General features: G+C 38.8%; 1 protein-coding gene across 1 annotated transcript; it reads right to left on the bottom strand.

Annotated features, from left to right (window-relative positions):
• Window positions 1-6,426: 6,426 nt before the first annotated feature.
• LOC131333398 (V-type proton ATPase subunit c''2-like) lies at window positions 6,427-11,888 on the bottom strand. The gene is made up of 4 exons (XM_058367899.1): window positions 11,547-11,888; window positions 11,327-11,404; window positions 6,966-7,136; window positions 6,427-6,863 (listed from the first exon to the last, which is right to left on the bottom strand). Exons 1-4 carry the CDS (start codon window positions 11,678-11,680, stop codon window positions 6,695-6,697), a joined length of 552 nt encoding a protein of 183 aa, XP_058223882.1. The 5' UTR covers window positions 11,681-11,888; the 3' UTR covers window positions 6,427-6,694.

The raw sequence follows: 11,888 nt of genomic DNA, 5'->3' as shown, positions 1-11,888 counted from the left end.
GAATTTGCTGAGTAGATTGAGTTCCCTAGCTGCGTTTATCAGTGGTTGCTACATGGTGATAGCAGGATCCATTTCTCGCTCTAGATAGACTAAATAAACAATGGCTTTCTATGACGAAAATGGGTAAAAAATTGGCACATATTGTGGACAAGGAAAAATCAAAGGGCAATCCCGCAACTTTGACATATTGGGAGGAGGTTTACTTTGACACATTTGATGATAACTTTGATTTTAACTTGAATCTGGCTAGTCATGCTTTCAAAGCTTCAGAGTTTAGTTCTGTGGAACTTTTCGATGATAACTTTGATCTTAATTGGGATTCGGATAGTCATGCTCTCAATGCTTCAATGTTTAGTACTAGGGACGTGAAATGCTTCACCATTTAAAATCACCATATAACATGGATGGTACTCAATCCATGGATGTGCACTCGCATTTTGCAATGGAGTCAAATGAGTCATCAGTAAAGGATTCTTCTCCACACTCCGTTTTTAGTCTTGTTGTTGAATGCGCCGAGGAAAGGGTCAAAGACAACCGTAGTGGTTTTCATGATTTTCACTCTCCGCCACATCTTCCTAAGTCTGGCATGGATTTACTTTGTTGCTTTTAAGCTTACTTTCAACCATACAAGAGCTCATGAGGGTCAACAGAGTACGGTAGGATGTGTTACGGAAGGGCATGGCTATGCAAGCAATAACACCAAACAGGGCGACATATCGAGCAATAATCAAACGCAAGACAATCCTCATTGTTCTGGGAGGGACTACATGAAGGGTTCTATTTCCAAAAAGCCTCTGAATAGAAAGAAATGTCATTATGGGTCGTGATTTCCTCCTCATTAACAGAAACCTTCAACCATCCTTGAAAACTAATGAGCCCTTTCAATTTTTTCGTCGAGCTAATGTCTCAATTGTTGAGATTCGAGCCAGATTTAAGCTTTTCCAGGGACCTATGAATTATGACTTGGAAGTTCTTTCGCATGAACCCAACACTTCCATCACAATTGAGATAGAAAGCATGACTGCTTGTGAGCCCGTTCTTCTGTCGATCGGTTTACAAACTCCTCAGGATTCGAATGTTGGGTCGATTGGTTTCCAAACTCCATCTGAGGATTCAAATGCTGTAAAGTCTCCTACTAGAATAGAAAAATATTTTGTGCATCAGGGTCCAGTTGTAATACCCGTCCCGGATATTTAATATTTAATTCATATTTTAATTAAAGTATGTGATTGCCGGTTAATTTGTAAGTATTAGAATTTAAGAGGGGCTTTGTGTGTGGTTTGTGAAAGGAGTATAAGTTAACTTATGGTCTTGCTTACACGTGATAATTTTTCCTTAAGGCTTAACAAATATCCTAGGAGATATTTGTCTCCCTCACTCTTATCTTATACGTTGGAGAGAGAGAGAGAGAGAGAGAGAGAGAGAGAGAGAGAGATGTCAGGAGAAGAAGAGAAGAGAAGAGAAGGGGTGTGGTCTTCTTTGTCTTGGATATTTCCTTGGATAATTGGTTTGAACCTTGACCTATATCTTGATTCTTGTTCTTTAATTTGTATGTGAAGGTCTTGAAATCCATTTTTTTTAGAGCTTAGACCTCATTTTGAGAAGTAAATTCATATGGTTATGGTTGTTTGAGGTGAAGTTGGGTTTGGGTTGGAGTTCATGGTGAACTCATGGATTTTACTTGATTTCCTTTGAAATTGATGTTTAGAACTTATTTTGATTCATGGGATTTGATGATCTTGGAGTAACCTTTGAGTTCTCAGTGTTTGGGCATGATTTTGTGGGGTTTGGAAGTGTTTTGGATGTGTTTTGAGGATTCAAAAAATAGAGTTTTATGCATGAAACCCAAGTTAAGGGGCTTGGTATCGATACCTAATTTTGATGGTATCGATACCCAGCAACCTGTTAACATTTTGTGACAGTTGGTATCGACACCTTGTTTTGGCGGTATCAATACCTTGGGCCTTAAGACAAATTTTGCTTGTAACTTTGAACGGACATAACTTTTTTCATTCGGACTCCATTTGGGGCATATTATATATCGAAATTGATGTGCTAAAAGTCTACTTTCTAATGGTAGTAGTTTTGTGATCTAATTATAAACCTATAAGAAGTTATAGGAAAAATACGACAGGATGGTCGTAAGATTCTATACTGATATTGGGAGTTAAGTTGTATTTGAACTTTACAAATGATTTGGTACACTTCTAGGTCTTTGAGATGGATATTTTTATGTTGTTAGACCTCGTTTAAATTCATTGATGGCTTTATAGTTAGATATTGAGCATTAGTCTAATGTTTAACGTTAAATAATTGATATGGTTAGCTTGTGATTAGGTAAAGAACCGGCCAATTAGGAGCTGCCGAAACTGTAGTTTGGCATACTTTAGTCGATACAAAGGTGAGTGTGTTTGACATGATTATGTTTAATAAGATATTGCTATGGTGGTCTAACCGAGGTTTAGCTAATGATGTGGTTATCTTCAAAAAGATATTATTGCGGTGGTTTATATCATGCTATCGTTATTTAGCTGTTGAAATGTTGGGAAGGTTTACGTGTTAGGCACACCATGTCGCAAGCCATACCGCTTATTTAACGATGGTTGGAAGCATGGTGTGTAGGACACGAGGTTTAGTTGTTGATATGCATGTTTGAAGATTATGCATGTTTGGATATTATGTGTGCTTGTTGAGGTGTTGATTGTACTGCCAAAGATTTGCGTGTGAGGCATACCATGTGTATGCCATGCCGACTAATTACCGGTGCATGGGAGTATGGTATGTGGGACACAACTCCCGGGGTACATGAGAATGTGGTAGACGTGTCACTGCATGCTTGTGTGGTTTACCTTCATGCTTATATTCTTTGGATTATATACATGTAGATGTTCTTTGATTATTATTTTTGTGTTTGGAAGATCTGTTGGTTATAAATGTTGTATTCAATTGAGTACTTTAGTTATGTTAATGATTCATATTTATGTGGATATTCCTTCGGATATTGTAATATTTTGTTGAGCATTTCTATGTCTCACATACTTTGACTTTCCTTTTTGGACTGCCAAGAAGTAGGTGGCTTAGAGTGGGTCCACTATCGGTTAGCGTTAGAGGTGTTCGGCTAGCATCACATGTAGTCATTGGGTTTGTTGAGGTATAGAACTTTAAAAGTATTGGAATAAAAATTATAATTAAGGGTGTTTGAGAACTTTAATTGTGTGAGTTGTAATTAAGTTTGCCGGTGGTTTGTTGTTTGAGTTGAGACTAGAACGGTGACATTTTTATTTGTATGTGTGAAGTCTTCCGTTGGGTTTTATTCTGTTAGTTTGTAATTTGTTGGTTTTTGTGTGGAATGCCACGTGGCCGTGCTGACTTGGGTCCACTGTGGGTGACTTTTGCGGGATGGGGAGTGACACCAGTGGTGAGAAATCTCAAGACTAAGCTGACAATGGCTTTTGGGGACGATGATTCGAGTGATGGAGATCATCATGTGGGTAGTTCAAGAAATTGCAAGACGAGGAATCTCAGGTCTAAGTGGAACAAGGTTGTTAGGAATGTCAATCTCTGATAATGGATGTCGCCATGTGGGTAATCAAACTAAGCTCAGAACTCGTAAATGAAAATCTAGACTCAAGGACCTTGACAATGTTCAAAATGTCCAAGCCTCCCAAAAATATATTCCCTCCATCTCTTTTCTAGAGTCCAATATTCCATTTTGTGATGTCTATTAGTAAATGTTTATTTTATAAAGTTAGTGGATAAAAATTGGTACGTTTTCTATTTTGCTTCTAAAAGTATGTTCTGTTTTGAAAAGTTTGTGAATATAATAATGTCTCCATAGAGGGTAAGTAGAAAAAGTGGAGGTAAAAGTTGATGTGGAAAATGTAATGGTGATGTTTCCTTAATAAATTGGAGTTACGAAGCTGGACACTTAAAAAATGACGGAGGGAATATAAGGACTAAGCGCAAACAATCCCATATAATTGAGGATAGCTTCAACAATCCTCACATCTTTCGAGCTCTACATCGTCGCGTGCTCAATTAGTACTCTTTATCTGATTTTATTCTCTAATGGATCTTTTGCATGTATATTAGAATGGGGCGATGTTTAAATCCTTTGTGTGCTGTGTTGTTTTTACAAATCCCATTGAGGTTCGTTTTTGGTTGGTTTTTGTTTCTTGGTTCTAATTTCTCCCCTTTGCATATGCAGGGCCGGCTCTACACTTTTCGGGGCCCTAGGCCGGCTCAGATTGTGGGGCCCTTTATAATTTTGTTGTAATTTTTTAAAGAAGTATTATGTACAGGAATTTTGAAAATAATTGTACAATCTTTTTTCCGATTTATGAAAGGGGACAATTTTAAACAATGATAGCTTGCCGTGTTTTTTGATTTAATTTATCGTGGTGAAGAAATGTAAACCCATCACATGAAATATATTTGACATAGAGGTTGTCATCTCTATTATTTAACTGAAAATTACTGATTAAATGGGTAATCAAACTAATCAAATATCTATTGTACTCTCAAATAAATAACATAATTACCAACAAAAAGTATTGTTTGAAAGCTCCAAAAAAAATATAATTGTTCTTGCCAACGAAAAGAATTTTTTGAAAGCTCAAAAAATTAATTTTCTTGATGTAATTCAAGTTAACAGTAGGACTAATGGAAACTTTTGTAGAGTTAGAAGGAAAAATAATTAAGGTTTAAAAAAAATTAATATGACGTGAGAGAAACCAATTCACATTCACAAGAAAAAAAGGTTTGGGCGAAGTTTAAAAATGCAAGTACGGAGGTTTGAACCATGGACCACAAACACTTAATGATGAATGAGAGAATTGCCACTAAACCATTTAGATTGTGCTGTACAAATTCCACTAACTATATTTATATATACAAACTTAATCCTAAAAGGGGCCCCCATTTTCGACCTTTTTTGGAGGCCCAAGGCCCGGGCGCCGGCCCTGGGCGTATGCCTCCTGTACTTTTATATTATCAATGAAATTCTTTCTCTTCACTAAAACAAATAGAGTACAATTTGTTTGAAACTAATTAACACAACAAAAAATAAAAAGATTTTTACCTCTAAATACAGAAAAGTGAAACTTATTTTCCATTAAGGATAAATTCATTTTTTATTTACCTCTAAGTACAACCTCATTGATAAGAGTACCCCTTAACACAATTTTACAATTTACTCCCCTCCCACTCCCCATCTCCACCCACCATCCACTTCTGGCCGGCGACCACCTTCGGCGAAATTTTACTATTTTTTTGGGTTTAGATTCTTTTATAGGATTTGAGGGTTCACTTTCTTATGATAGGGTTTTAGCAATTTAGGCACTTTTACAGAGTTTAGGCATTCTCATAGGGTTTATGGTTTATGCACTTTTATAGAGTTTTGGGGTGCACTTAGTTTCATAGGATTTTAATGGTTTAAGCACTTTTATAGGGTTTTAGTATGTCAGATTTTTTAGGTGTGGAGTTAGGCTTGTTTGACAAAAAAAAAAAAAAAGAGAGTTGCGCGTGCTTTTTAGAAGTGGCCTGGATTTGCGCGTGTATTGGGTCCAAAATTTGAAATCATCCCCCACTTCGTCTTCTGCCATCACCATTAATATTCACTGATATCTCAGGAAAATCTTCTACGGCGATTATGCTGTATGTCATCTTGATCAATCATTGGTAGTGACTCGGGAGACCACAGAAGGCTTGAGCTGGTCCAATAAAAGCTCAGAAGCCTTAGATCTCGGGTGGCAAAAGTGCTGCACGGGTACAAGTAGATCCAAAGGATGGTTTTTTTTGACATTTTGGGCTCGAATTACAGGCCCATATTGGCCTAGTAAAAAGTGGACTTGGGAAAATGATACGAGACACAAAGTTGTAGGAAATTAAATTAGCTAGCCAACCCAATTTGAATAATTGAATCAAGTCAATTTGACATTGGTTGAAAACGTTATGGGCCTTACGGCTACGATACGAAAGGCTAATCTGACTAGGAAAATGACCAGAAGTCCAGTCCTTGAGGTCATTGGGTTTTCCTCGGTCATTCGTCCAACATTATTGCCCTGATATTCCTTACTTTTTCCCAGGGTACAGGCAAATCAAACACACTCATGGACAAGGTTTTCAAACCAAACCAGTTCTTATACCAAGGCTTGGGGGTTGATTACATTGAAGTTCCGACTTACAGATCTCTCCAGAGGCTGAGGGAACCAAATCATAAGAAAATGGTGATCATCCGGATCCCAATACAGTTACTAGAGTTTTGTAGTCAAACTCCCATGTCAAGCAATGCTGACTCATTACAAGTTTTGCCCTTCGTCTTTTGGTCTGATTTCATATGAACTATGCTTTATTGATTTGTTGAAGTTCTCTGGTTACTACCGGGAAAAAAAAAACCTAGCTAGAGAACTGTCAGGAAAACAGGAGTTAAGTACACAATGTTGGAGATACATCATTATCTCATCTTCCAACAGCATTATCGAATCTCTCCTCTTCAAATGTATGACATCCCATTAGAACAGAAGCAGTTTAAAAATTAGAAACGGGCAACAAACAAAACATTTAATGCTCCATCAGACGAGAACTTATAACTACTAACTGAGACAATAGAGAGAAGATACATAAATTGGTGTACAGTAGTAATCAGCTGGCACCACCAACAGTTGAATCGCCAGACACTGACAAAGACAGCAGACTAAACTGCCGCAGGCCACGTTGCTTGAGCAGACATAATTATCCCCACTATCACCCCAAACAACCCTAGTGCACTGCCGAAGATTTCAATCACAAGAATCTTCACAAAAAGTGAAGAGTTTTGTGCATCAGATAGTGCACAGCTACTTCCGATAATTCCTACACAAAGCCTGTACCAAGAAAAAGTTCATTAATTGAGATTTATTAACTCACGAAAATACACATAGAATTAGGCAATTTTGGTTGGAAATAGAGTTAATGATGGGACAAACCCGCAGACAAGGTTGGCGAAACCCACAATAATCCCAGAGGCAAAGATAGCATAACCTGCTCTGAGAGATTCAGGGGCATATAACTGTGACGCTGGAACACTTTCCAATTTTGTTTGTAAAATAATTGCCACGATAACACCATAAATAGCAACAGCTTCACAGAAGATCACACTGGGAGCAATAAGAAATTGTGTCAAATACCAATCTATAAGGGGCATCATAAATAGCACACAAGAAACTCAATACAGATTTATGTCATTAATAGCAAAAGCTTTACAATTGTTAAACTACTATCCAACGAGGAATCTGCGAATGTCATACCCAATTTATCACAAAATTGTAGGAAGAAATTCAAAAGATGGAAAGCTGATATCCAAGGCATTATCAATACTGACAAAGCATAGATGTGGGGATCACTGAATCACATAATGAGAACTTAAGGTGACAAGACAACCTATGTAGCATGGACATGGACATGATACGGACACTCAGACACGCAAGGTCCAAAAAATTGGAGGACAAAACACGTTTGAGACAAGTTTTAAAGGACATAGACGCATACTAGTATATGAATAAAAACTAGGGTTATTTCCAAAGACACCGTTTCAACTATCACGTTTTGTCAACATGACCCCCTCACGTTTAAAACTCATCAACTTTACCCCCTCAGCTATCAAAACTCATCAACATCACCCCCTTAGGAAAAATCCGTTAAAAACTTGGACGGAAACAAGTGAAAAGACAAATATACCCATTGTAATGTTAAATTTAGGTTTTGGACTTAATTTTTTTTCCAACGCAACCTCTCTCTCTCTCTGAAAAGACAAATATACCCATTGTAATGTTAAATTTAGGTTTTGGACTCTCTCTCTCTCCGATCAGCCATAGCAGCGAGTACCCCTGGTCACCCCGGCCACATCTTCTTCCACAAGAACAGCGGTGCCATCACGTAGCCGTCGTCCGCGGCCTCGACGTACAAGGGTGACGCGGTGACGAAAAATCGCTCAAGAGAAGGTCGGCGCCTTCGTCAGCAGTCGCTGCGTCGCCATTTTTGTCCCGTGGAGGAGAGCTCATTGTACACCCAGCGACCCAATCGTCTTCGATTTTGACCTGGGTGTACCTGGTTTTGCAATCGGTGAAGTTTTACTTTGAGCCCAGAGAGAGAGAGAGAGACGGATGAAGACCACCACCGACTGCTCGAAATTTTGTTTTGAGCCCAGATTCTTGTTCCTCTCAGCCAGACGAATTGAATGCCACTTGACCCATCGCGGACAGAGGTCCCATAAGCCATCGCGCGCCGTCCACAGTAGGCGTGTGTATAGCAAGTTAGATGCACTGTTATTCCGGTTCTGACCAAAATTTGCAGCAACTCAAATCTGTTCCAAAAAATCAGTCTGATCCTTAAGTCTTGTGCAGTTCAAAGAGACGAAGAGATCGGTGCAAGACCCATCTTGATCGGAGTCACGTGGAGTTCTCATGGGCCGTTCGATCGTGGCGTGTGTACGGCGCCACGCCATCATTCTCGATGAGAACAGATGGTTTGCTCACTTATGCTTTCAACACAATATCCTTGTATACGTGGTGGATATTTTATGGAACAATTAAATGAGATAATGTTGTCAACTGAAATTTCATTTCGTCGGAGGTGGTGCTGGTTAGTTTGGAGGGGATTTGGGTTGAAATTTGGGATTGGAGGGGATAGGAGATGAGTGGGGGAGGAGATGGGAGATAGGCAAGGGCATTTAAGGGTTAATTTTTTTTTCCGTCCAAGTTAGTACTTCTTTTCCGTCTAAAATGTTAAACATTTTTTAACAGAATTGGACGAAAGGGGTGTGGTTGATAAGTTTTGATAGATAAGGGGGTGAGGTTGATGAATGTTAAACGTGAGGGGGTCATGTTGACAAAACGTAATAGTTGAAGGGGTGTCCTTGAAAATAACCCTAAAAAGCAAAAAAAGTAAGGCCCTAATTGTAAATAAGCAACACCACATATACCCTAAACTATATCCATCATTATATCATTCGCAAGAGTATTTCAACGAAAAGCATTTCATCATTTGTGTGTCTTCCTAACCAATAAACCATCATCTGTCCCACTAACCTAAGTTGTAATTAGATCTCACAATTTCGTTCATCACCCCTAACTTGTTTTCCGAGTGTCCAGAGTATTTTTTAACATGTCCCCCGACTGTCCAAGTGGAAAACGTTAAGAAAAAATAGGTTACTTTGAACTTGAGTCTCGGACACGTATCCAGAGTGTCCGGCACTCTGATGAAGCATCCGTGCTACATAGGGGACCTCTAAAATGGTCACTATAGCATGAATCGTCTTTTCACATACTGGTATAATTGAAATGTGGTGGTGGTGGGGGGGCTGCTTTCTTGCTTATATCAATCTCCACAAACGAACACTGATCAACTACTAATAAAGAGTGGTTTTGCAAATCGAGTATGGAATCTGCTTTTTTAGAACTACTTCTTAAATAAGCATACTTAGGTCTTCTTTTCCTACCCTCCTTGATTGTCACTTCTCTTCATGCCAGCAAACCACAATCACCACCTATCCTAGCTGAGGCACTTGCTTTAGGTGGTTCAGTATCTATACCAAATATTCTCAGAGTTCACTAAAGAAATTAGTGTTAACACCATCTGCCGTCATTACCAGAAGATGCAGAAAATAAGAGGTACTGCCTAGATATCAAACATCAAGTAATCCACCATTGTAGACTATTCTGATCATATTAAGGATATGAGAGACTTCAACTAGGCACTTTATGCTCACAGTTCATAGAGCCATTGTTTGGGGTATCCACCTCGAGTCCACCGATGCACAGGAGACTTGAGAGAGAACTCATTACTCTTATTTGTGTAACGAAGAAAAATACCAATGTTTATGTACACATGTTGCCCATTGAACACATCAGTACTTGGATGGTAACGTATGGACGACCTTGAATCCTTCAAGTCCCCAACTTCTGTCTCTTGCTCCCAAAAGACTCAAAAGTTTAAGGACTAGTTGAACTGTCACTGCTTCATTGTAACCCAGTATAGCAACAAGATCTTTTTCATGAACGGGGCATTCATTGTACACCTAACTCAACATGGACAAAATTGTTCATCATTTAAGTAAAATCTAAATATTCTACTGCAAAAATTTTCTATTAATGAGAATTCAAATTGAGCATTACGTAGTCGTAGACTCACTCAACATTTTTGAGGATGAATAAAGTGGCTCCATCCGCGATTAAAGTTTTGAGGTTGATTGTTCAAGCCCACTTTTCTTAGAAGGATTCGTGCGCATGGTCCTCACTCTACACCAGACCATTACAATCACCAGCAGTAATGTCCAAATGGGTGGGGCCGCGGTCAGATTAGAAGATAAGCAGCCTAAGTATCTATGCACTTCATAAATAGGCTTAATCCTGTTATATATGAGGAATAACGGGAAATGTTGCATTGGGTACCTTAGGGATAAGGTGGAATCATACAACTTTACTAGAAAAAGGTGCTTTGGTGCAATAAGTCGTAGCATAGCTTGCACGAATCATGACTCGGCGAAATAGAGATCAACAACCACAATGAGGATGTTCTAAAATCTCCCTCTCTCAGCTCCCCTAGCATCACACAAACTAAACAACCTATGGCGAAGGGAATAGGATACCAGTGCCAAAAGTGGATTTGTGTCTCAGTGTACGATTGACTCAATTTCGCTCAGGGCACTAGAACAATCGAAAACACATTTGTATTGTTTTAGATATATCTTTAATTCTCTATAATGAATGGAGTTTACAAGGTGCCTTAGGGCATTTCATGCATAATATGAGTTACATGCGTAGTTCATGGTTAATTAAAATCATAAAAATACGCTTTCTAACTGAATGTTTAACTAAATATGCTGGACACAAATCCTACACCTATATACTAGTGTCGAGTTTCGGACGCAGCTTTATACATTAGAAGAGTACATGTGACATAGATGACATCTATCACGGAATATTCTATTTCATTCATTCAGAACTATAATGAACACCCTTGACCCTCCTAATCCTTTTGTCTTAATCCATTAAAGAACACATCCTTTTTCTTTTTTTATCAGATTAAAAAAAACATTCTTGACACCCACTGATTTAAGATTTTATCATGACGTCTTCAGAATAAACTAACATCACATCAATTGTTCGTAACAAGGTAAAAACTATTGAACGATTTACTAGATTGTCCGATATGATGCAAGTTTTGTATCCTAATAATCGCTCCAGTCCCTTCTCAGATAGAATAAACTGTTGCAACTACAATGATTAAAGATCAAACAAATAAAGCTAATACAGATTCTTAGACAACAAGTAAGAGATTAGGGCTTCACCTAATGAGATTCTTGGAAGTGATTCGTGGAGCTTTGATGGCCGCACCGATCAAACTACTTCCGGTTATATAAATCCCCCTGACACAGAAATCCCAAACATCTAGGGTTCACAAAACAATAGCAATATCTAAATATACATGGACACGTATACACACACATATATACGTTTATGTAGAGAGAGAGAGAGAGAGAGAGAGAGAGAGAGAGAGATTAGGTGTACCAAGCAGCGCCGAGAACGGAGACGCCGATAGCGATGGCGATGCCAAGGGCGGCGAAAGTGTAAGGTGAGATCTGTAACATGGCACGAGACCACGAGCTCGAAGCACCCACCTCCATTGTCGAAGCTGAATCCATTGAATTACTGAAGCAGAGAATTTGGTAAGATAATTTTTCTCTTTCTTCGGTCACAAAATCCAGATTCCAGGAAGGGAGAGAGTCCGATGATCCGATAGGGTAAAAAATAAAAAAGGGGAACGAGAAAGAGAGAGGGAGGGAGGGAGGGAGGGCACCGGATCCCCTGTCCGAGTTTGCCTATCCTACTCCCCTGTCCAAAGTCCTCTCC

The sequence above is a fragment of the Rhododendron vialii genome, chromosome 7a, assembly GCF_030253575.1.
Source record: "Rhododendron vialii isolate Sample 1 chromosome 7a, ASM3025357v1".
NCBI classification, from domain to species: Eukaryota; Viridiplantae; Streptophyta; class Magnoliopsida; order Ericales; family Ericaceae; genus Rhododendron; species Rhododendron vialii.
The sequence above is the reverse complement of the archived record's forward strand: the minus strand, read 5'-3'. Positions and strand labels throughout refer to the sequence as shown.

What these genes read in the sequence shown, in the direction of transcription:
- LOC131333398 (XM_058367899.1), bottom strand. Translation starts at nt 11,680, where the DNA reads ATGGATTCAGCTTCGACAATGGAGGTGGGTGCTTCGAGCTCGTGGTCT. An exon ending in ACTTCCAAGAATCTCATTAG is followed by an intron (nt 7,137 to 11,326) that starts GTGAAGCCCTAA and finishes TATTGCTCCCAG; the next exon opens with TGTGATCTTCTGTGAAGCTG. An exon ending in TTCGCCAACCTTGTCTGCGG is followed by an intron (nt 6,864 to 6,965) that starts GTTTGTCCCATC and finishes TTCTTGGTACAG; the next exon opens with GCTTTGTGTAGGAATTATCG.